At 43.5% G+C, this 26,574-nt stretch overlaps 1 protein-coding gene across 4 annotated transcripts in view; it reads right to left on the bottom strand.

Annotated features, from left to right (window-relative positions):
- The window catches only part of KDM1A (lysine demethylase 1A), a gene marked incomplete at its 5' end in the record, with an annotated part of 59,234 nt that extends 33,816 nt beyond the window's left edge, over nt 1–25,418 (bottom strand). For all 4 annotated transcript variants that reach the window (XM_082329492.1, XM_082329495.1, XM_082329493.1 and 1 more), the window contains 9 exons: nt 3,259–3,353; nt 5,545–5,626; nt 7,650–7,756; nt 8,512–8,604; nt 10,328–10,406; nt 11,727–11,860; nt 15,544–15,603; nt 20,634–20,799; nt 25,134–25,418. In XM_082329492.1, coding sequence (XP_082185618.1) covers nt 3,259–3,353; nt 5,545–5,626; nt 7,650–7,756; nt 8,512–8,604; nt 10,328–10,406; nt 11,727–11,860; nt 15,544–15,603; nt 20,634–20,799; nt 25,134–25,418 — 1,101 coding nt within the window. The remainder of the gene's footprint in view (nt 1–3,258; nt 3,354–5,544; nt 5,627–7,649; nt 7,757–8,511; nt 8,605–10,327; nt 10,407–11,726; nt 11,861–15,543; nt 15,604–20,633; nt 20,800–25,133) is intronic.
- Nucleotides 25,419–26,574: the final 1,156 nt, after the last annotated feature.

Genomic DNA, 26,574 nt, shown 5'->3' with positions numbered 1-26,574 from the left:
ATATGGAAAAGGCTAAAGCACTGAATTCCTCTTTGCCTCAGACTTCATGGGTAAGGTCTGCTCTCAGGCCTCCCCAATCTCTTCTCTCAGTGTAATCTCAACAAGTTGGGGGAATGGGTTGACAATAACCTCATGAAATTCAAAGGCAAAGCCTTGAAACTGTGATGGAATACTCCATGCATCAGGACAGGCTGAGGACTCAGCCTGTTGGGTACCAGCTCTGAAGAAAAGGATGTGAGGATCCTGATGGACAACATGTTGAAGATGGCATTAAAAAATGCACACTTCCCAGCAATGTGAAGTTAGGATGAAGAAAGGGAAGAGAAATGACATTTTGATATTCACATTGCTTACCTTTTCACAGCTGACATCAATGACATCAATTCAGAACCTTATGCAGCTGTGCAGGCAGCAAAACTTCCCGAAGACTATTTGGCAATAGTCTTTCCCATAGACTATTTGGCAAAACTCCTAAATCAGTAACTGTTTTGGAGGAAACCAACTCATCACAAAGAAAGGATCTGAAAGTCACCATCATTAAGAGCCCATCCTATATGCAGATAATTTGATTCCATCTTCCCTCCTTCGGAGAGAAGTCTTTCTTACTTAGGTAACACCATGGCAAAGACTAAAATAATAACCACACTTTAGAGGAGTGCTAACTGAAGGTATAAAACTGCTCAATCTTAGGTCATCGTACAGTTGTGAGCAGCAAGAGAAATTTATGCCTTCAGTGCAGAGCTTAACAATGAGGATGTACACTCAGTGTATAACTCTTATGTACTTTGCCCTTCAGTAAAATGCAGATAGTAGAAAAAAAAGACGTAGACAGACTGGCAGGAACAGTTAACCATTGAAAAGACTTGTCTAGGTGTGGTCAGCTGCCAAGGCAGTAGCCAATGTATGAAGGACATCCAATTATTACTTGTCCCTAGACTTCTAGATGCATTCCCTGCTTTAGATGTCTGAGTTATTATCTGATGTATATTGTTTTCCAAAAAGATCTTTGATACTTCCTAGGATGGCTGGGGAAGCTAATTTAAAAGCTATGACTTGCCTCCTGTCAAGCACCATGAAGTTTGCCAAAATGCCAGAGGGAAAGGTGGAACATTAGCGATCTCTTCAGACAAGAAAGGTGGTGCTCTTGGCTATTACTGGTGGACACAAATTGAGAAGGTTTTGAGGAGGAATAGGGCAACAAATGGACTTGGGCTCAGGGATAAGCTGAAAGGAAAATGTAAAGGGACACTATCAAGTTAGCAGACTCTCTATTGGCAGGATAAGAAAAATTTTTGCTCCCAAAAGAGAAGCAAAAAAGGAAGTTACTTGCCCAATACTCATACTGGCGTCTGTGGTATCTGGGTGGTAGAATATTAAAATACTGGTCATCATTACTCACATCACAACATCTCTTCCTAATTATCTGTCTTTATTAACTATCTAATTTGAAGCCATTTTTAGCCAAATGTTCCAGAAGCTATACATGACAGACATGCTAGGAAACAAGCAGCACACAGAGGCAATCTTATTTATTTATTTATTTTTAAACCAAGGAAGAGCACTCTGGTTCATTACGTAGTCACCAAGACAACATTCAACACAAGGAAGGGATAAAATTTGGTCTGGAAAATATATCCAGTTATACATATCAAGCTTTGTTTTGCAACAGGTAAGCTGACAAATTTTGTGACATGCCTTTTTAAAAGATGACTAGTGTTATAACCTTCCTGTCATTACACTAATAAATGCACAGATCTAAACAGCAGCAATTCCCTGCTGCAGCAACCATCTTCGAATACAAGGAGGTGATGCTACCTGTCCCACAAGGTTAGCCAAAGGAGCAGTAAGAACCTTTTCTGTGCTGGGGGATTCCTCCCTACCCCAGTGCTTGGCAGCATGCAGCCACACCAGCAGCTTCCATCCTGACTGGGTCTCCTAGGATAAGCAGCATTTGAATGCGGTACAGGAAACACCACAGAGTCATCAGAAGGAATATTCTTTTTCACACAAACAATCTACTCACACTGGCTTCTTCTGTAAGTGCCTATCTGACGAGCAAGGGAAATTCCTGGACCACAGAATGCTGGGGCTGCATACGCCTGAGGGGCTTGGCTGGATGTCAGTGATCTAGCATACTGTGAACAGAAAGGAGCAGGCTACAGAAAGGAAAGATGCGTGGTCAAGCTGCAGGCATCACAGTGCTTACTGAGACAATAAAAGCATGGTCTAAAGTTCAAAGTAGCTGGACTGTGTGTCTTATTGGGTGGTGTTAACAGAGGGAGTCTCTTCAAAGTGCACAGGGATACATCAGCCCCACTGCGAGACAGCGAAGCATTACTTGGGCAGACACTGAAAACAGCTGGGAGAGGGGACACACAGCAGTGCAGAGGCAAGCGTGTTACATGCAGCACTGGCGTCACAACACGAGAGAGGACTGACCGCTAGAAGTGTCTACAATGCCTTGGTAGTTTTCCCCAAGTTTATTATAACACCCTATTCACTCGTGTGCAGTAAGAAAAGCTGCAAGTGCCAGGTTACAACAGGTTTGTGCCAACGATCACTTTTTCAGGCCTCTAGCAAGAAGCCCAGTGTCCTCATCTGTCTTCTTTCAGAAGTTACCCTTAGTCCCACGTTTTAAGATTCAGGAGATAGGAACACTTCCAGTCACTACATGCTTGAGACTCAGCACTAAACTAGGATCTACCATTTCTAACTCTAACAGCACTCCTTGACACAACAGTGGAAAGAAATAAAGCTAATTAAGTTTGTGAATCCCAGCTCTAGAATATTATTGCTGAACTGTTGCATGCATTCAACCAGCTGGCATTGGTTAGTCAATTCTTTAAAAAGCAACAGGTAAGTAGAACAGCCAGAATGAGCTTATTTCAGGGAAAAGCAGTAGCAGCAACAACAACAAAAGCTAGAGTGCCAGCACAGCAGACAATTGTTTCAAAAAGGAGTGAGACAGACAACTGTCTAAGGAAAAACAGTAATGAATTTAGAAGAACAAACAGCAACTTAGTTTCCACAAAACCTCTGAAATTCGAAGTTAAAAACTCATGTGGAAAGAACAGGTTTTAGAAGAATAGGTGCAGATATGCTAGAATATTACTACACTGCCCAAAAATGGACACACGCTTTCATTACTCCTCTCCCTCTTCCTGGAAGCTATCTCCTGCTAGACCAGTAGCCTGGTAGCAAATACACTTGAGATACTATTTCTTTTTAAAAGGTTCATGAAAACAGTATCAGACTTACAGCTTGTCCATTCGCTTCATAAAGTGGGCATTTTTGTTTGATCTTAGCCAGTTCCATATTCACTTGTTTGCTGACCACAGCCATGGGATTTCCTCCTGGAAAACATTTTGTAGAGTTAACAGAGTACTCCTGCAAAGTTTGTCTTCAACTAAATAAAAGTTCCCCAGTTAAAGCTATTTCAGAGACTGAACACACCAACTCCAGTGCAAAATGCATTCCAGTGAAGTAGTATAACACTGCCGAAGGTCTACTCTTCACAGCAATTCTTGCAACAAGGTCATAAAAAAAAGAAAACCAAACCGATCTGCCCACCAACACTTAAAGGACAGTATGTAAAAAAGGCTGATTATAAAACAGCTGCACAGTAACTTCAGGAGCTTTTGAAAGTGTGGTGACATGGACATGGAACCCGAAGAATTCAGTCCCTAAAAATTTAGTGGAACTCCAAAAAGTGACCCCAGTGAATACAGTCTCTGAAGATGAATCATGTACACCAACTGTACCTGGAAGACATGTAACTGAACAGATTAGAAAACAATCTAGGAGATTCCATGTGGAAACATGATGAAGGCAGAAAGCATCGACTTTAAGCACACAGAATCACCAAACATCAAAGCCTCTCTGTAAGTACAGCAAAGGAAAGGAAAAGAATGGACACAAATGGGAAATGGCATAGAGGAGAGGCAACATGGATTTCCTCCACAAAATTAACTTTGGGAAAAATTTTTCAGATCTAGCTTCCCAACGCTCTCTGATTCTGCAATCCAACCAAACCCAGAGCCTTAGTTCAAAACAGAGGGGGAAGTTCAGCCCCCCTAATACCTTCCTGTCTTTAGAGAGGTGACTGAACAAGCAGAATAGAGTTTTGAAGTAGGTCTAAATAAGCTCATGTTTCAAGTTCAACAACCTACTAAAAATTGTAGTTCTTCTAACTAACTAGTTCTTTACTAACAAAACCAGAAAAGATCCCATGACTTCAGTCTTTCACCTTCCCAAACCACAAGCTCAACCCCTTCAGTAGCCTTCCCTCCTCACATCTCTTCCAGATTCAGAAATACGAAGGATGCCCTTCAAACCACCTCCTTCACTACAGGAATCAATCTTTCTCCATAGCATATGCTGCCTTATTCAAGGTAAAGCGTAGATTATTTTAGAAAGGAAACACCTATGATGAATTAAATATAAAAATATTAGTCTTTCACTAGGCAACCTTAAATCTGTTTTACCAGGACTGTGCAACTTCAATACTTTGTATGGAAACACTTTCTGTATGCAATTTAATAAAGACTAGCCATAAGATAGACGGCAAGTTTTGGCAGTCAGCAAAACTCAGTTAGGTTTTCATATAGGTTTTATAATATTTTATCATTTCACTGCATTAGTGAAGGATACTCCCATCTTCTTCGCAGAGTAACCAGTATCAATAACTGATGCCATCCCATAAACCAGCATTAAATAGGAAGAAATATGGCTTATTTGCCATTATTTTTACAACTATTTTTGAAATCACTTAGAGAAAGGACTTTTGGGGTTTAAATCCTGACTTTAAGAAGGGCTTTCTCTTTAGAATGGCTCTGCTCTTCATTCCCCCTCCTCCCTTTTTTCCCCCATGTAAATGAAAAAAACGTATTCCATGTCTTTGGGATCTCTCTCATGTTTTAACTTTGCTATTTATTTGCTCTTATTTACTTTGCTCGTAACTACTCAACTAATCCCCTCACTACATTCCTACTTCTCCATGTTCAATTTCAGCTCATACTTTGGCAGATCCAAGGGGACTACTAAGAGAGTTACCAGGAAACTCAGTTCAGGGCCCTGAGCTCAGAGGCCACCAGCAGCTGGGTAAAGCAGCTTTAGAAAGACTTGCTAGCAAGTGCAGTGAACCCAGTGCAGATGTCACCTTAAAGGAACTGGGCAAAGGAACAGACACACAAAAGGACAGCATGCCAAGGAAAGGGCAAAGAATTCCACTCAGCACAAGCACAGTGTAAAAGAACGGATCTACAGCAGTTTGAGGGCATGACAAACACCTGTATGACTGCAGTGAGCAATGAGAGCTATGGCACCAACCAAAATCCCAGCTTCCAGTGCGGGCTGTCATCTGTTCTGAAGATTCACTGATGAAAAATGCTAACTGCCAAAGAGGCTGAACTAGAACATCTACTTTTTACTAGTTAAAAATACTCAATTATTTTGGCCATGAAAGGAAACAGCATAAGGTTTCAGATTTGTAACATCTTGCCCCACAGTTTTCCTCCCTGCTCCTTTTTATTTTGAAAAACTCACCAAGTCCTGTTACCACCATTGCTCCTAGATCAGCAACATAGTTCCCTTTGCGAAAGGTAGCAACTCTTCCTCCTACTCGGTCCTTTTAAAAGCACAATATATTAAACCTTCAGTAACATTCAGCAATATATCTCACTTAAATATAATCACTGAGACTTCTACAGAAGGTGGTATAAGTATTCTCTTATCCAAAGGTTCAATAAATAGAATGTACACTTTTCCAAGCACCTCTGCAAATGAACACTTGATCTCAATTAATTTGCCTAAGTTAAGGAATAAAATGTTTAAGCTGCATTTAAAAAAACAAACAAACAAACAAACAAAACCCCCAAAAAACAGAGAAAAAAAAAGGGAAGAAAAAGAAAAAAGATACCTAACCAGGTTTGGACAGATTTAACTATATCTACAGTAGGATCTACTGTGATTCTAAAACCAATCCTTCATTGTCCATGGATAGATAAAATTACATACTCTATTTCCTCCTCCCGCTTCCTACCACAAAATCCAATAGCTATATAGGAAATCATTCAGCTGTGCTTGAGAAAACTAAATTTTAGGGTTAGAAAAAACATCAGCCAATTATTCCTACCCATTCTCCACAGACGAGCCAGCTATCAGTAAAGAAGATAAGCACGAATTAACAGCCCACTTTAGAAGCAGGAAAAAAAAAGGTTTTGATTCTTGACACATACTACTGACTGACGGATGACACTTATTTTCCTACCACTTTAAACTTAATAAGGAAAAAAAAAAGCCACCTTTCTCTATTCTCAGTCCAGCCAGCACGATGATATCAGAGAGAAATATCAGTTACAATTGGGCAAAGATCCTAAACAGCTACCAATTCATAAAAAAATGTAAAGTTTCATTTTCAGTAATTAAATCACCAATTCAGAAGCATCTAAATTAATAGTCTAAAAGTTACAGAAAATGAGTGGACACAAAGAAACTACCACCTGAATCACTGAAATCATAACGAGAGAAAACACCAGACAGTCTTATAAAATAAAAATAAAAAACACAGACTACTCAAGAAGAGATGCAGCAGCCTAGTGAAAAATGACTGAAAAATATTGTGCATTATTTTAAAATAGCCTCTTCCAGATCTACATAATGGTTGTAACAAAGATGCATAGAGCAAAACCCAGGTTACAGCACGGATCTCTTTCCTCCAGCTTCACAAAACAAAACAAACAAAGAAACCAAACTCACAATACATTCAGGGGGGCAAGAGACTCCTGAACAATTGGATTGTTGGGCTCTCCTTTGCTCTGGCGGTACACAACCTGTGAGCACAGAGCTGACAGCTCTTGCTCCCTAGCAACAAGAGCAGCAGCTAGCAAAATTAAGAGCCTGAAACATTGCTCTAACAAAAAAAATACGCAGATTATTTTAGTCTGTGCTAGAAAAGTAAATATACAAACAAAATGAAGACAGGAAGTAAAACATAAGATAAATTCCAATTTAATCAGTCAATGGATTTACTTATTTTAAATGAATATCAAGCTGTTCTCGATTATATTATATGAAAAAAACTTGAACTTTTTTTTAAAAAAAAAAAGATTCCACTTAGGGCTGGATGTAAAAGAATACCTTATGACTGGAAGAACAATCGGCTAGTTCACGCACCACAGAACATCTCTATATAACTATAAAGCCTCTGTTAAGCACACAGTAATAAGCAAGGAAAGAATTAATGTAGACTTAAAAGGTGCAAGACAAATATCCTGCCTGACGTTGTGTGGCAATTCCAAACAATGATTCTATTTAATGGGCAAGTTCTTGAAATACAGACTTGCATTCTGCTGTCCAGTGAAAAGTCAGTTCCTAATCACGAAAGGAAGAAGATTCCAGCCCGTTACTGGTGTAAGCGTATGACACGAGGCCACCCCTGAGAAAGCATTAGCCAAATCCCAGTGAGAACAGATACACCTGTTTCCCACTGAGACAGCTTTAGCTCTCAGCAATACATCCCAGCTGCCGGTAACTACACACAAGCTTACCCATCTTGGGCACGCTGCTGGGATGCTCAGCCTCACGCTGGCACTGCATGTGGGTACTGGTTAAGTTTCCGTATAGAAGTAAAATAGCACAGAAATTCATACCCTGGCTTCCAGAACTGTGACATCCATTCCAAAACTCTGCAACTGGCGAGCTGCTGCCAACCCAGAGACGCCAGAACCGATAATGATCACCTTTCCAGTCTTCTTGGCTGAAGAAAGGGAAGAATAAGCTACAGGCTCTATCTGTGCATTACTACATTATAAGCCATCATGTCAAAGTAGCATTTCAGAGATACCAAGAAGAAAAAGCAGCTTCCTTCTCATTGGTAGTTCTGACAGAACAAACTCTTTAAGAAAAGAAATAGCCACAAAAAGAAAATTGAAGTAATTATGTACATAATATGGTACAATACTTCACAATTTTTCTTCATGAGACGGATAAAAGAAAAATACACCAGTAGTGCATCTGTGACAGGGAAGAAAACAGGAGGAAAAATATTTCTGAAGGACAACTGAAGAATCTGATTCTTATTAATTACTGTGGGACAAAGTATCATAGTTTTATTCCTTTCTGCCCCAGAAGAATAAAACCTAGAAAGGACAGACAAGTGCAGCACTTGTAAAATTCAAGCATCATATAAGCGCATAACAGATGTAAGCACAGTATTGTGTTTCTGTCTTTTTTTATTCAAATGAGGAACAAGGACAACTTATTAAACAGTGACATCCACCGAATTATCTACAGAAGATTTGCAAACATTTTCCCTCTCAAAGTGATTTACTTAAATACATGGCTTCTCCATACCAACATAAAAAACATGAACATATATAGCCAGATGGCTTTCCAGCCTTTTTTTATTTTCTCAGCACCGCAATCCTAAAAAAAGCACTCAAAAATCTGCCCTAACAAATCACAGATCAATAAAACAAAACTCGAATTAGAAAGAATTTTCAAGTTTCTTACTTGGAAGGGGCTTCACTCTTTTGTAGATACCAAAGTTGATTAGGCCATGCCGCTCCAGATAGCTGTGTACTCTGTGAACGAGCACTGTATCACCTAAAAAATTGTAATGTTTTAAAATTACTCTGTATGCTAGGCAGCAGATACGTACTGAAAACATATTCACAAGCAAATGTGTCACAGCAGCAACCCAACAAAGTCACACCGAACACATGCCTTTCTGTACGCCTAGCTGCTCTATTGAAGAATCCATCTTCTTGAAGAATACCGAGGTTAAAGTTTTCTGGAAACCACAAGCTGTTTTCCATGCTATACTGCAGTTTTGAATACAGCCTGAAAAGCTGTACAGGACAGGGTCCATGGAGGTCCCCATGCCAGAGCAGGTGGATGCCCAAAGGAGGCTGTGACCCCATGGGAAGCCTGTGCTGGAGCAGGCTCCTGGCAGGACCCATGGAGAGAGGAGCCCAGGCTGGAGCAGGTCTGCTGGCAGGACTGGTGACCCCGCGGGGGACCCGCGCTGGAGCAGTCTGCTCCTGAAGGACTGCACCCTGTGGGAGGGACCCACGCTGGAGCAGTTTGTGAAGAACTGCAGCCCGTGGGAAGGACTCACACCGGAGAAGTTCACGGACGGCTGTCTCCCGTGGGAGGGACCCCAGGCTGGAGCAGGGGAGGAGTGTGAGGACCCTCCCTGAGGAAGAAGGAGCAGCAGAGACAGTGTGTGATGAACTGACCACAACCCCCATTCCCCGTCCCCCTGTGCCACTGGCGGGGAGGAGGGAGAGAAAATAGGGAGTGAAGTTAAGCCTGAGAAGAAGGGAGGGGTGGGGGGAAGGTGTTTCAAGATGTAGTTTTTATTTCTCATTACCCTACTCTGATTTGATTGGCAATAAATTAAACGAATTTCCCCAGGTCGAGCCTGTTTCACCCATGACAGTAATTGGTGAATGATCTCTCCCTGTCCTTATCTCCACCCATGAGCCTTCCATTGTATTTCCTCTCCCCTGTCCAGCTGAGGAGGGGAGCGATGGAACGGCTTCGGTGGGCACCTGCCATCCAGCCAGGGCCATCCCAGCACAGGCTTCTACTTATCCAGTGGGGCAGAGCACCTCTTCTGAAACTGACTGAAGAAATCCCGAGATCTTCACCCAGAACTGTAATATGATTTGCCAGTATTAAGTCAACCCATTACTGTAGCACTGAATTCTCATTTTTATTTTTATAAACGCAATAATTCACTATTTTGCAATACTTGACAGTGTATGTGTGTGCATTTCAGCATTATTTTCTTCTTTAATTACTTTTTCTTTATGGTTCCCCACCATCTTTTTCCAGTTTATTGAGATCTTTTTAGAGAAGGGTGGAATGGCCCACATTTGTGAGCAGTAACTCCTCGCTCTTTTACTGCTTTCCTTCATCACAGCCAGTCTGTTTCAAGTCTGATGCAACTTTTTAATGCCTCCCACAAACCTTACGATTAAGGAAATCTCACAGCTGCAAACCACCATGAAGTTGTAGCAAACCTTAAAAGCTGCATGTGAATTCACTCACAGGAAACTTCTGTAACAACTCATCTTTTTACCAGCTTTTTTGAATTCTGCTAGGGATATATTTCGCTACCAGACAAATGAACTCCAACAAACCTGAAACATGAGCATACTGCAATATCCCATTCTGTACACGAACGCTCATGGGGCTCCACTAACCAAAGGACCCATCTGAAGTCCTCTCTTGATTCTGAACAGCTTTTCCCCAACCAAAACTGAAAAAGAAGAGCAATGATACCTACGGCATGGTTTTGGCAGTAAAAGACTTGACTTACTGTTATAAGGTGCTTCTAGTTGCTGGATAGTTGCCTCAAACGTCAACTGGATCTTTGGGTTATCCAACCAGAGCTGCAGCTGTATTTAAACAAACAATAAGATGCATTATATTAAGCAATACAAAAGAGGTGTTTTCCATAGGCATGTTTGTTACCAAATACTGTTAGGAGATGAAACCCTCTAATGAGTTAAACTTTGGCAGTGCTATCCAAGGCACGCTGAACTTCACCTTCCAGCATTCTTTAAGGTGCGATACAGTCCATTTTAACTTCCTATACCATTTCAAATAAGTGGAAATGCATCAAGTTAGCAATCCCCTTATCACACATACAAGAAAACACACTCTGAAAGAACAAAAGCTACAAAATGGAAGCTCCAGAACGCTTATATGTACAGCCTTCCTTCCACCTGCATGGCAAGTGTAATGTGTGATATTTTAATTGGGCGTGCAACATCAGCCAGCGTCTGACTCTTCAGCATCAGATTTCACGTTATTTTTGTAAAAGCTACAGAAGTAATTTTCATCTTATGAAGTTCGTTTATCTCAGACCTTTAATCATCTAATCCATCTTCACTGATGTAAGACATTACCATGGACTACACTGGCCATGTATACACAAGAAAGAACATTTAGAGGACAGTTACAGTTCAAAAACCAAGCAGGAGGAGCTGCCGGTGAAATATTGTGTCACTTCATGCTAGGAAAACAGCACAGAATAATAGAATCACAACTGTTTTCCCAACAGTACTCCTTCTTCATGGCATGGATGGCAATAGTTAATAAATAACATTTTACTGTTCAATGTCTAGATCTAGGTCATACATAGCATCTCCACACCATTTTACATTCCAGAATTAGTCATTTCTTTGGGTATTTCTCGACAATTGCACTATTGAACTTCACAGCTCCTCACAGATACCAAATTAAAGTGGAAATCGTACAAGTATAATGAGTAGGAAAGATTAAGAAAGAATTTCCACATAATTTGGGAGGCCATTTTGAGGCAAATTTCATCTTTAGGACGGTACTTTCTTCTACCTGTTTTCCAAGTAATTTTTAACTATCTTCTTTCTGATCATTTCGGAGCGTGGAACTAACCATTTCATAGTACTACATACTGTAATGCTAAGATTCCATTCTCAGCTGGAGGAGTGCAAAGCCCATAATCTATGTTTTATACATAAATCTCTGTGTATGTATATAAACAATTACTTCCATTATTCACAGTATTTTACTTTTATTTAAAATAAATTTCATCTGCTACGTAATCACCCAGATACTCATAAGAGTAAAAAAAAAATCTACCAACCATTAGACACGGTAACTGCTACAAAGTCTTTGCAAGGTACACAAATGTCCTACCCTTTTTTTCAACAATACTTTTACAATAAACTTACGGTGCGGTTCCTGATGTACAGAAACACCTTCTGAGTCTGCTGTGGCCCACTGATTATATCAGGGAAGCAGGCAGCTTCTTGAGATGTCATACGGTCATGTGGAAGTCTACTCTGGAAAGCCGCACCCTCCACACCTACAATAAAAAGACAAGTTGTCTACAGGCACTGCAAAAGGAACTGCTAAGTAAGTATTTTTACACTACCCTGCCTAGCCAGTGCATCTAGCCTTGAGGTGATATGGTGGCCAATTTCATGTCATGCTTTCATTTAGTCCTTTTATTTATTTCTGCAAGACATGCAGGTTCCCAAGTCAACAGTTCTTTTAATTACAGGTATCATCTAGGGTTAATGAAAAAGCTATACTACCGGGGGGGGGGGGGGGGGGGGGGGGGGGGGGAGAACAAAACCAAAAACCAACAACCCAAACAAACAAAAAAAACCCTGAAAAATAAGGGTGGCAGGGGCACATATCAATATAATATATAACATTATATATAAACGTGTATATATATATAGTATAATATCAATAAAACATAACTGCTTTAGATGCTGTCCTTCATTTGTGTGGTTTCCAGTTTCTACCATAATATGAAAAACATTTTGGAACCCGTTCAGAGCCAGATCATCTGTAAGATACAGGCACAATGCCTACAGTCTCCTCTCCCTGCTTCTCAAGGCTTCATTTGCACTGAACTCCTCAAGCTGGAGGAAACCCATCTTAACCTCTCCTTTGTGTATTTTATGCATTCGCAACAGGCAGTGCAATGAAATACAATCCTACTTACGCTTTTCCTGTGTCCCCTCCCCAGGTGCTCCCTATAGTCAACAACTACAAATTCCCGACTTCTCCTTTTAAATGCTCCACATGTGAAAGGCTAATGTTGAACATATACAGGAGACATTTTCTCTATGGAAAGACGTCATTCATAAAGGCACCTGTACTTCTATCAATTCAAACACTGGCAAGGAGGTAATAATACAGTTACGTACCCTACATTCCTCAATCTCATTTGAATGTTATGCTATATATAAAGTAACAAACTAAGACACAGCTGCGTAAGTGCTACAACACAAGTAGAGTGCAGGAAGCGAATCTTGCAGGCACAGCAAGCAAAATGAAATACTGATATGTGAAATACATCAAGAACACTATAAATCTTGTACGTCCTAGGAAGTAACTTAAGATCAGCCCAGACAGAGGAGGACATTCTTTCTGGAAATATATAAGCCAGTACATCCCAAGGGGAAAAAACCCACAAGTAATGCAGTAAGATTGAGATCATTTGCTGAAACTGGACTTGCTCAAAAGATTATAATAAATATCAAAGAAAATATAAGCTTGCAGTGTGTTACACTAACCAAGACAACTGTTGGAAAGTTTGAAGTTCATGTGCAGAGGTACACACATCACCGTATTAGGGAGAGGAATTCTCTTCTTTCAGTTCTGGTGCAACCACACACACCTTTAAGTGCCAAGCATTTTTATATCCCAAAGGTGAAGAAAAAAATTTAAGCAAGGAAACGGTTGTGAAGCTAGCAAAATTCATTCGTAAGCAAAGATTAGAAGATCTAACTGTGTGATGATTCAAAGTAAAGAAAACTGTATAATCATTTGCAGGAATTTTACAATAAGGAGAAATGAGTAACAGAGGCTACAGCACACTGCAAGAAGGTAAAATGAAGTTAAAAGCTGACACACTCGCAACATTTCTTGACACTCAGTCAGCTATGGAACAGAAACCCATAGCTCTGCTAGAACCTCAGCTTCTCCAGTAATAAACATCCCCCAGCCCTTTTGTTGTCCTTCAGTCTAACGCTGGACCAACTGTGCAAGCACCTACATACGAACGCATATGCTAAACTATGAACTCCGTAAAACTGCGTGTAAATCAAAGTTACCAATTCTCTGATACTTTATTAATGTTAACAAATCTTAATTAAGGTTCTAGATCATCAAGTGTTAGCAAAAAGCTCAGCAGTACAATTTTCAGAGAATGGCCAGTTAAACAAAGATTTGAAATGCTGAACCTGACTCCCTCTTACAGCCTTATGCTAAAATGAGTGTGCCTTCTCCAGATATTTGCTACAAAGCGTTGACTGTCATGCAGTGATCAAATACCAGAAAACTCTCAGACACGTGGATTTAAGGCAACTCACCAGTTTCTTAAAAAGTTTTGCCATTTATTTCTTCAAATTGAGAAGCCAGAGAAACTGGTGCTCCTAACAGCCTTGCAAAGAACTCCAGTATGGGGATGGTTTGTTGTTGTTTTTTTTAAGGCCACATGACTTTTATGGCAATACCCAAACTTTAAAACTAAAATATCAGAATAGCTCCAGGTGAGCATTGGTATTTAGAAAAATAAACCAACCACAACAGGGTTTGACACCAGAATTTAGAATAAGCCTAGCTATTATTACTGAAGATACCATTTTGTTTGGCCTAACCACTGGCAGATCTTATAAGAACTAAATGTCCTCGAACTTACTTTTGCAACTACACAGCTCAAAGTTAAATCAATTTCAGGCTGATTAAATCTCCCTCGTCCCACACCCTTACTGCTTGCGTTTCATGAAAGCAACACATTAAACGGAGTACCATTCAGAACCACACACACTTCCCTGGGGCAGGCAACTCTAACCACTGTAGGAATGGCTCTGCCTCGACTGGATTCTCATCTCCTCTTCACACACATTCGCACACATACTTGCCACTTCCTGACATTCAGCATCAGCAACTAATGTGCTGAAGTTTTGATTATCTTCTTCCCCACAGAAGAAATCTTGAGGGATGCTGCTCATTTAAAGACTTACTGAAACATCTGCAGGTGAAGGAAAGTTATTTGGCTGCTGAATCAGACAATTGCTAAAGCATAACCTCAGCATATATATAAAATGCAAAATATGCAGAATTTCCAAACGGACAATGCCTGCCTAAAAATCAAATAGGCAATGCATCCTTAAGCCCACAATCTATAATAGTCAGAAACTCTGTGCAAGTGGTAAGGTCCAAAACATAACTAGGCTCCTTTACTTAGAACAGCAAGGAAGCACTCTCAGATGAATATCTTGAAGTTATATCTGCTTCAAAAAGAGCAACTTAGAGGTACAGAATAGGTTCTGGAGCCTTTGACTCCTTTGCTTAAAACCCGAATCCTCAATCCTCAAGTGAGAGCAAAAGTGGCAGAGTTGGAAGAAGATTTCCAGTAGCACTCTAAGGACTTAAGAGTAAAGACACCAATTCTGTGAATTAAGCAATAAATGCATACTGCTAGCATCAGTACTTAGGTCAAATGGCGAATGCAATTCACAATCCAGTCCATTGAGAAGCAGACTATGAATCTCCCCAACAGATAAATCTCCTGGGCTAACCACTGGCACACAGCTCAAACACAAACCCTTTCAAAAGAAAAAACAAAAACAAAGGAGCAAAAAGGTACTCCACGCTATGTTTCTTCAGCAAGTTAGAAAAAAGGTCTACTGTGCTGAAGCCCAGGGCTTTCTGTGTCATTCTAGGTCATAGAAACTGGCTAGGTAAGAAGTATCTTTTTGCACATTTGGACTCCTCTAAACATGGAGAGGAGTGGAGGGATGAGAGATCGGCCTGAGGCATTTCAACATAGCTTAGCGTCCTTTTCCGCAGTCGGTACAGACGTCAACTGAAATTTGAAAATACCCCTTGCTTTTTTAACAGGTGGGTAAACAACTCCTGTATCTCTTGCTAAGTTCTGGACAACCACACCCATGCGCACTTGCAAGCATCAATCCCTAACTTGGCGGCTCTTGCTACTAAGTGGCAAGCATCAAACGCCACCCTCACCTGATGCTTGGCCGTCTCCATACCCTCCAGAATTGTCGTCTTGAAGTCCTCCTGCTTGCCCTGTGGAAGGAAAGAGGAGAACTCAGGGACCTTACTCCATAAGTTAAACCATACTGGACAAAAAGGCCCGGCAGTTGGCTTTTTAGGTATTAAATGTCACCAACTAACTAAACCCATTTTCTGAGAATCCCATCCTCTGGAACCTAGGTTCAGGGCACCAAACCCTGCGGTCTTCTAAAGTGTTATCCGTGTTACTGGAACGCTTTACATCAGACTTTATGGGAAATAAAGAAGTACACAATATGTAGCATTCCTGGTGGCTAAATACTTATGGTCAACTTCATTAACGGCTAGGATTTGAATAATAAGATTACATTTCTTACTGCCAAGATCTGGCGGATGGATACCATCAGATTCTACGGATCTCAAACCATAAGAATTTGATAATCTTGCCCTTAGTACTCCCGAATCTCCCCATACACAAGGCGATAGTTTGAACCATTCTGAAAAGCCTCTTACTTTCAAGAGAGCCTGTTCTTTTTTTTTTTGCCATAAACCCTTCCTTGAAGCTTGTTGACGGAACTTTTTTTGAAAGGCTCAGACCACTTATTTTGGCTTCAGCGCCCTTGATACACCAACAATGTTCTAACACACTAAGACCGCCTTTGAAGCCAAGTACATGTCAATACCATTGATCAGTAATGTGATCAATACCCAGCACTGAAAGACATCGATCTTTCACCATATCCAGGGCTATAAACACGAGGAAAGGCAAAGCACTCATCTGAAAGATCTGAATAAGTCTCAAAATCACCTCAGCCTGCATGTAAGTCCTAAATAGCAGCCTTGACAGGACTACAACATAACTAGGAACAGAGCGTTTCTAGAACAGAGATGAGTGCAGCTGCAACGCCTGCAGGAACAAAGCTAATACAGGTTACCTCACACGCTGCCCTTCTTCACGGGAGACGCTAGCTCCAAGTTCAGCTCGTAAGCAATATTCTTCCACAGTCAGATGTTTGCCTAAAGTCTTGTCACCTCCAGAGAGCGGGAAGCCGTGGAACACTACGGAGACGGCCAAGCGCTGTTTGGCTGGCTGCTCCTGTACCAAGGCTCCTTCAAACCAAGTGCTTTAATAGTCAGCAAATTGGGTGTTTTCTCAAGTCCAAACAAACCCTCACTGAAACAAACTGCTGAGATCAAGGTAGCAAATGGAACGGTCACTTCCTAGAGCACAACTGCTCAAGGTGTCATCTCCAAACAGGCAAGAGTAAGGTCTAACCTGAGGCTGAACACACAATTGTTAGGATTACTCTTTAGAGTTTGGGATTGGGTGGACAATTTTGCCAGGATGTAATTTGAAACTCTTAGCGGATACACTAACTTAAAAGAATTTCATCTGAACTACAAATTTAGCCCCTAAGGCAAGACACAGAAAGTGAACCAAATGTTTTCATACTTCAATAACTTGGATTAACATCTGGAATGCTGTAACATTACACATCTACAGATAAATAAAATAGGAACTGAAACAAGAAAGACATTTGCACTCAGCTACAGTAGAGGAGCAACAGTCAGTACTTTTATACGATCCGTCTACCAGCAGGGAAGTTCAAAAACTCACAAGAGAGACCGTGACAAATAATTGTATTTTGACAGGCCTCAGAAGTCCCAAAGTCAGGATTCTATGAACTAATGTATCTGCAATAGCAAGAGAAAATTCCTCACTTCACCTACACTGCAAGTACTTTATTTTGCTGGGAACATTACAAGACCTGCTTCCATTCTGGGAGAGACTAACACAACTCAACATTAATATTTACACTCCAGCATAGGCCATTAATTTGCAGGAAAAGTTACACTTGTGCCTTCCATAAGTTAAGAAATTGAAAAGATGCTGACATCAGCCTGTGGCATTCATTATCTCTGAATTAGCACTGACAATGAGTAGAGGGGACGAAATTGCTCTCAGTTTACTTACAAAAAGACACCAATATTCTCCTCTTCTGTTAATAACAGCTAAACCATTTTCAATGTTAGGTCAAAAAAAAGCATCACTACTACTGCTTGCTCAGACACAATTCTAAACACTCCCTAGTCTGAGTACACAAGTGTGGGAACAAGGCCTGCTAGTGCAGCCTGCCTCTCCTTCCCCATAAGAAAGTCATGTTCCAGCTGCAAAGGAACAAAGCAGCAAGCAAACTGCTGATTCACGTTAACATCAAGTTATTGCAGCTAAACACAACACGTGCAGGAGTAGAATCTGCTGAAAGGCTCAAGACAACAGAATAACGGACCATGAGCTGAACAGCAATCAGGAAGAAGGACTACGAAGGAGTCTGCTTCATACAATCATCCACTGTCTTCAAATAAAGAATAGCAGCACGCGATTACCACTGAGCACTGCATTTAATTAGGAAAACAGACAAGTCAGATGAAAGACAGAGACAGAGCACCACTAAGTTTGACTATTCACTTGAAGTTAATCTGGATCATATTCAGTCTCACACTTCCTTGGAAAACAGCAGCTAGAAACATAAGATTACCACAAAGTAAGAATACTGACAAAACTAAAAAGACACGAGCTGGTTAAGAAAATCTTCAGGAAGCTATAAAAATGAAAATCCAATTTGGTGAGGGCAAACAAAAAAGATCCTTAGAGAAGAAAAACAAAAGCAGCAAGCTCCTTAATTTCAAAATGGATATTGGCAAACAAGAACACAAATGTCATTTAGCACTGAAAGCCAGTTTGGAAGCTTTCTGCTATCAGACAGTATTTCTCAAGTAAAATCGAGGAGAGATGCTTTAACGAAATTACCTTAACCATGAAATACGGTTATGCCTTTTAAAAACGCTCTGCAATAACCTGCAGTAAATCTTGTAAATCCAGACTATAACAACCTGCATAGCCAAAACATCTGGAATTCCCCACAACTGAACACATTAATGGAACCCACCCCAAATAAGACCAGCATTTCACTGTCACCTAAAGTGTGATACTTAATAACCTCCTTCTACTGTAAACTGTCTGTGAGGACAGACTAATGAAATACCAGCTACTGTCACTATTATATTTTTAAGTTTGCACAATTAGGCTTTTCAACACAAAAGGTCATAACCTATAACATGACAGCTTTACACCTCCACTGCATTACCTATGTTTTTGCAGGCTTTAAACATACAAAGGAAATTATTAAGGTCTGCAATGAGAATAAATTAACAGCAATGCAAAAGCTAACTTTTTGTATTTTGTTAAATTTTCAATATGCAATCCTGCTCTAGTACTACTGTCGTATTTAATATTTCTTATTGAACACTTATATTTTTGCTTCAAAGAAATGACAGAGAAAGAAATCTCAATTATAAACATCGCTTCTATATACAGCAGACTCCACGCCTCTTCCTGCTAACAGTTGTTTGAATTAGAAGTTTCAATGCACTTTAATAGCCAGCATAAGATGACCTGATGCTCTTGATGCCTGCATTAGTAAAGACAAAGATAGAGAGATCCACCAATGTATATAGTTTCAGAAGCCTTTAAAAATACAGCTATGGAATGACAACTGAAAATTTGTCGTCTTCCTACATCACTGCTTCATGCATATCACAGGATTTCTAGGAATGGAGAAAGGATATGATGACCTGAAATCTACTTATTTCTAGGCAGCTAGACATAGCCTGTTTTAGAATCGGTTGTATTTAGATGACTAAATATAGTGCTTGCAGAATAACTGCTTAACAGACTGTTGTGCGTATAGAATAGCATGAGTCTATCACTGCCTATCTTCCACATTTCTTCCTTCATGGGATAAAACATTGTACTTCACTGATTATACCTCAAACTGATTTCAACAATCATTCTTAGAGGCACAAAATGGCACCTGAGAAATATCAAAAGTGTATTTATATTATGTCTCAAGGATTAATCTGAAGTCTAAGCTAAATTAAATAGTAAACTTAAGATACTTGCTTAATTATACCTATTAAAATTCCATTTTTGACAGATCAGCTACAGCTAGGGGTGGGGAGGATTTTTATCATTGCAAGTATTTCAGTCAAGCATATGAGCTACAGTATTTCTGTATCAAGCCAGGAGCCAACAGCCACAACTGAGGAGAGATTACAGGGGCAAATCCTAAGACATAAAACACAACTGTGGCTTTTAATATATTTTCTGAAACTGAAGGTAAGTATCCCCAAACTCACATCTGTCCTATTGTCTACATTCTCAAATCTGCCAGCCAAAAAGAAGCCAATTAAGAACAGTAGAACTGAAGACTAACAGTTATTCACATCAGTGATGAACCAGCAAAAGTTCAACTACTAGATTTCAGCTATTGCCTAAAACCAACTAGCACACACATCATATCATGAAATCTCTCTGACAGCTGAACTTTGCAAAAGCATGATTTTGTAGACAGAGTAGTACACCAACACCAGACCTAACTAATGGTGGTAGCTGTAAACACAACAGAGGTAAAGAATAAATAGGGCACTGCTAATACCGTAAATTTCAAAAGCTGCTTCCTGAACAACACTGACTGAAAAACTTTCCAATGTAAAGTGAAGCTTTACAACTCTGTCAAAGGTAATGACGAAAGCACTGAAGTTTAAGCAAACAGTATCCAACCAGAACTTAAGATGAGAGTCATAGTTTAAAGCCACAGAAATCACTGTAGATTAAATCTGTTCTTCTGCATAGCAACCCCCCCAGTAAATCTAACCTCTTTTCTCTCAGAGGAATAAGTGAATGTTGGTACACGAGCAGGTGTGGCAGCTAAGTCAAAAGAGGCTAAGCCAAAGAGGCTATTCTGGTCAATAAGTTTCCACAGACAAGTCAAAAAGGATCATGAGAATCTAGTATGAGACGTTTGGCTTAGTTTGGAATTAGATCATGCATATTCTCATCTTTATCAGGCTGCTCTTCTGTGTTTTTCCCCTCCTTCCACATATGGGGCCAGCAAACAAAACACTGTAGAACAATCATTCAAAACCAGACACAGGATTCATGATGCTGCACCTGACCCCACTTAATTTCTGGCAATAAAACAGGTAAGTAGTGTCAGAGGAGAAGGTCTCTCTTTACTCACCAGATGGCTCCTCTGGCTCACTTTCATTCTCTTCTTCTGCAGGAGCTGGTGGAGGTGGTGGTGGTAGTTTTTTCTCTTTCTCAGCTTTAGCATTTCTCTCTTCTTCCGAGTAATACTCATCTTCTGACAGGTTTGCAAGACTCTCATCCATCTCTCTATACTCCACCTGTAAAAAGCAGAACAGAGGATAAACACACTGAAGACGTCTGTAAGTCTCACTACTAAAATGAACATTGCAAGCATCAAAATTGCTTACAGCTCAAAGGCCTGAATTACCTTGTCCAGAGTCTTATTATAGCTACCATGTTATAAAATCTTCAACAGCTTAAGAAGTTCCATGTGCTTTTACCTCCACTAAAAAAAGTCTTCATCACCCTACTGTCCAATAGTAGGAACTTTCTACTCATATCAAGCCCAGTTTATGTGTATTTATTATATCATCATTTAACCTCTCTAGTTTTCTTCCCTTCCTTCACCTCCCTGTCAAACTCAGGGATAACAAATTGCCGCTGTGTCCAATCCATATGTTCCAACTTGAATTTATCTGTCAAACATGGGTGACCAGAACTGTACACAAGATCTCATCTTGCTCTGGTACAGAGGATCACATTTGCCTCCTCTCCAGGATGGTCACACTAATGGCTCAACACAAGTCCGAAAAAAACCAAACCAAACCAAAACAAAACCTTTATTGCCATTCACTTAGACACACACAAGTCTACGGGGCCAGATGGGATCCACCCAAGGGTACTGAGGGAGCTGGCAGAGGTGCTCACCCAGACACTTTCAATCCTTTATCAGCAGTCCTGGCTCACTGGGGAGGGCCCAGTCGACTGGAGGTTTGCAAATGTGATGTCCATCTACAAGAAGGGCTGGAAGGAAGATCCGGGGAACTACAGGCCTGTCAGCCTGACCTCGGTGCTGGGGAAGGTTATGGAACAGATCGTCCTGAGTGCCATCACGCAGCACGTACGGGACAACCAGGGGATCAGGCCCAGTCAGCATGGGTTCATGAAAGGCAGGTCCTGCTTGGGTAACCTGATCTCCTTCGACGACAACGTGACCCACTTAGTGGAGGAGGGAAAGGCTGTGGATGTTGTCTACCTGCACTTTAGTAAAGCCTTTGACACCATTTCCTACAGCATTCTCCTGCAGAAACTGGCTGCTCATGGCTTCGGCGGGTGCACTCTTCACTGGGTAAAAACCTGGCTGGATGGCGGGGCCCAAAGAGTGGTGGTGAATGGAGTTAAATTCAGTTGGCAGCCGGTCACCAGTGCTGTTCCCCAGGGCTCAGTGCTGGGGCCAGGCCTGTTTAATATCTTTATCAATGATCTGGACGAGGGGATCAAGGGCACCCTCAGTCAGTTTGCAGGTGACACCCAGTCGGGCAGGAGTGTTGATCTGCTGGAGGGCAGGAGGCTCTGCAGAGGGACCTGGCCAGGCTGGAGCGATGGGCCCAGGCCCCGGGGTGAGGGTCAGCAAGGCCCAGGGCCGGGTCCTGCCCTGGGGGCACAACAACCTCAGGCACCGCTGCAGGCGTGGGGAGGAGCGGCTGGGAGCTGCCCGGTGGGAAAGGGCCTGGGGGTGCTGGTCGACAGCCGGCTGAACATGAGCCAGCAGTGTGCCCAGGTGGCCAAAGGGGCCAGTGGCATCCTGGCTTGTATCAGGAATGGTGTGGCCAGCAGGAGCAGGGCAGGGATCATCCCCCTGTGCTGGGCACTGGTGAGGCCACCCCTCGAATGCTGTGCTCAGCGCTGGGCCCCGCACCCCAAGGCGGCCATGGAGGGGCTGGAGCGTGGCCAGAGCAGGGCAGCGAGGCTGGGGCAGGGGCTGGAGCACAAGGCTGGGGAGGAGCGGCTGGGGGAGCTGGGAGGGCTCAGCCTGGAGAAGAGGAGGCTGAGGGGAGCCCTCATCGCTCTCTGCAACGGCCTGAAAGGAGGCTGGAGCCGGGGGGGTCAGTCTCTTCTCCCCCGGAACAAGCGATGGGACAAGAGGGAACGGCCTCAAGCTGCGCCAGGGCAGGTTTGGGTTGGATATTAGGAAAAACTTCTTCACCGAAAGGGCTGTCAGGCCCTGGCACAGGCTGCCCAGGGAGGGGGTTGAGTCCCCATCCCTGGAGGTATTTAAAAGCCGGGCAGATGTGGTGCTGAGGGCCACGGTTTAGTGGTGGACTTGGCAGTGCTGGGTTAACGGTTGTATTTGATGACCTTTGCGACCTAAACGATTCTATGTATGCTTTGTTCTGTTCTTCAGTAAAAATAAATAAATAATATTACCAGCTAAAAAGACTTGCTCCAACTTAAAGGAACATGGCAACCCCAAGAAATAACCTAGAAGGGATGTATCTCATACTGTTTAATAAACCAAGCTTTTTTCCAAAGTAAGAAAGCTTTGTATATTGCTATTGATTTACTCACCTATTAGAAAGTAAAAAAGCACTTCTCACAATATGCAGCCATGTGAAAAATAAAAACAAAGCAGCTAGTGTACCTATATCCCACAGGTCAGCTTCCACCATGAGAAGCTGGAATGACAAATCTTTCACAGTTGAAGGTCAGTCATTAAAAAAGGGCATTAATGGGCACAATTCAAAGTAGCATTGGGAAGCCCATGTATAGGAAAGCCTAAATTCAGTAAAACACTAACACACTCCATGATCTGCTTTCAAGTATTTACATTCCATCCTGTTCAGCACATTCAGTTTTTCACATTGTTGAGCAAATGTTGCACCACCAGGATCTTTTGTGAACTCCCACTCTGAAGCAAGTTACAAAGATCCCACAGCATTCTAAGCATTACAGGTATTTGAAACCAACACAAACTACTTCTGCCCTAAAGCCCTCTGAAGTCTCCCATCCTCCTTGAGCTCACACAACTCTCAGAGATCAAGTCCAATAAAAAACTAAGCTTTTCCCTACGTTTATTTTTAACCTGGATGCCCTCCCCAGCTGAGTTCATACCACAAACATTGGCAGTAAGGCAACCTTGCGCTAGCCTGAAGTGATCATGGGGACATACTGTGTTAAAAGAGATGAACGCCCTTAGCAAATACGTATTGTCAATGCAGAGAAACATCACCCAAACACAACCCGCTGACAGCACACCAACTCCTACTTGTTAACAGACCGCGATAAAGCACGTAAAACCCAGGTATGCTGCTTCTGAAGACTACAAAATCACAGAATGGTTTGGGCTGGAAGAAACCTTTAAAGATCATCCAGTACAACCCCCCTCTCACGGGCAAGGACATCTTTCACTCGAGCAGGTCACTCAAAGCCCCGTCCAACCTGACCCTGAACACTTCCAATGATGGAGCATCCACAGCTTCTCTGGGCAACCTGTGCCAGTGTCTCATCACCCTCATCATAAAAAATTTCTTCCTTATGCCCATCTGCATCTACCATCTTTCAGTTTAGAAGACACACCAGACTGACCTACCCAACAGTTCTTATACGCAAAGGACCAGTCCAGCCATCATGTCACATAAGAGCTCCGAAGAGCCAGACATTCAATGCCACAGCTACAGTACAACACACAGAGTTCCTAAAAGTAATTTCAGCTTCCATATCAAACACACCCAGCTTTGGGCACAGCCAAGATCTTCAAAATCTTCTGCAACAAGGTTTCCAAGAATAAGTTCCATGAAAAAAAATGTAACATTCTCAGACGTTCAGAATAACCTATAAGAATTACATGCCACAGGCCCAAATTATTGGAAGCCATTTATGGCCGTTAGATTTCATTTCTAAGTCTCACCCTTAACACAGCATTGCCTCAATTCTCCAACACCAACTGAGGGAAGCTGAAGAACAGGGGACTGAATGTGGCCATCGCCTTTATAACCCTGCAATACCAGCATCGCTCCAAGCACACAGGCCTCAAGAGAAGCTGCATCCATATACCCCCAGGAACAACACGAAGGTGCTCATGAAAATGTTGCATAAGATGCAATGCTAGGGTGTTTTTGGTTTGGTTTTTTTGGTTTGTTTTTTTTTTTTTACTGGTCGGTATCTGAGCAGAAAGCCCTACAAAGTTCCGAGGACGGTTGCCGACTGCTCTCTGTGAAAGCACACGAGTCCCCCCCAGACCCTGTGACGGCGAGCTGTGACGCGAGCCGTGACAATGCGAGACCTTAACCCGCATCAGCTTCCTGCGCACCTGCACGTTTATCCTGCAGGAGGACTCTCCTCCCCGGGGCAGCGCCCGCGCCCCGCACACCAGCGCCGCCTGGCAAGGCTCGACCGGGCCGGGGCGGCCACTCGGCCCAGCGCCCCAGGCAGGAAGCGGTCCCGGGGGCACCGGGCCCGCTGCCCGCCCCACCGGCCCCTTCCCCAGGAGCCGTCCCGGGCGGCGCCGGCTGCCCCGAGCAGGGGCGGGGCCCGGCAGCCCAACGGCCGGAGCGCGGCTCTCCCGAGGCCGCGGCGCCCGCCAGACCCGCGCTTCGGCTGCGGCTCCGGGCCGGCGGGGCCGGGCCCCTAGCCTGAGCCCCCCCACACCTACTTTGGCCCGCTTGCGGCGGCTGGTCCTGCGACCCTCGGGGGTCTCGGCGATGCCGGTGGTTTCGGCGCCGGGCGCAGGGGCGGCACCGGCGGCTGGCGGCTCGGACAGACCGCCCGGGGGCGAGGCCCGCGGCGGCTCCTTCTTGCGGGGAGTGCGCTCCGCAGCCCCGCCGCTCTCGGCAGAAGAGCCCAGGGCCCCCGCGGCGGCGGGCGGAGGCACCGGCGCCTCAGGCCCACCCTCGCCGCCCGCCGCCGCCTCCGCGGCCTTCTTCCCCCCCGACAGCATCGCCCCGGCCGCGCCGCGCCGCACAAAGGAGGCCGCCGCCGGGCTGCCCGCACCGCCTCCTGACGTCACCGCCCCCGACGTCACCTCCGGGCCGCGGCGCGCGCGCACTAGGGCGCTCGTGCCGGCCGCAGCCGCGCGTGCGCAGGCGGGCCCGGCCCTCCGCCGCGCGGCGGCGCCTGAGGGAGCGGCTGCCGCGGCCCGGGGCGGGAGCCCGCCCTCCCGGGCGGCGAGCGGACCCCAGCGGCGGGGGGGGAAGGGGAGCGCCCGCTGGAGGGCGGCTCAGCCGGCGAGGAAGCTGAAGCGGAACAGCGGCTGAGAGACCACCTCCACCCGGCAGCTCCTGGGATCGTGGCAGCACTCCCGAAGATGGAGGCCGCGAGAACCATCTCTGTGTCGCTGCCGGTGGTGCCTGCGTACAGTAGCCCCCGCTGTTCCTACAGACATAATGGTTGCCTTGAGGTCACAAATTATTTTCCTCTCAGGCACGTTCCAGCAGAGCCCCCAGTTACTTGCCGGGCCTCGCAGAGCTGGTTATCCGGTCTGTGTCCTGTAAGCCTCTCAAGTGCCTTGTTAGATGATTAGAACATGAGATCGCTTTAGCAAGCTGAAACAACACAAGTCGGTTCATTTTCGTGCTATCAGACAGATTTACCTGTGTACGCATCTCTTCCACAGTGTCCCTGACTACACATCTAATTATGGAATAGAATCACAGAGTGGTTTGGGTTGGAGGATGTTAAATATCATCTGGTTCCAACGCTCTGCCCTGGGCAGGGACACCTTCCACCAGACCAGGTTGCTCAAGGCCCCATCCAGCCTGGCCTTGAACACTGCCAGCAATGGGGCATCCGCAGCTTCGCTGGGCAACCTGTGCCAGTGCCTGACCACCCTCAGAGCGAAGAATCCAGAGACAAAGTGGCAGGACCCGTTGGCAACCAAGAAAAGTTAGAAGCTGTGTGGCCCTAGCAGTCCTGTGTGGACGTAAGTATGTCCACAGCATGACTCATGGAGTCCGCTGAAATGTGCCGGGACTGCTGAAAGGGAGATATTTGTGCCTATTTCCATAAAGCATTCCAATTTTAGTCCTCTTCCTGTCTCCTTCCAAGGTCTGGGCTGGACTTTTCGTCGCCACGTCCTCTCTCAAGCTTCTGCTTAC

Source organism: Platalea leucorodia, assembly GCF_965183815.1.
Source record: "Platalea leucorodia genome assembly, chromosome: 18".
Lineage (NCBI taxonomy): Eukaryota > Metazoa > Chordata > Aves > Pelecaniformes > Threskiornithidae > Platalea > Platalea leucorodia.
This window is presented reverse-complemented; position numbering and strand designations above follow the sequence as displayed.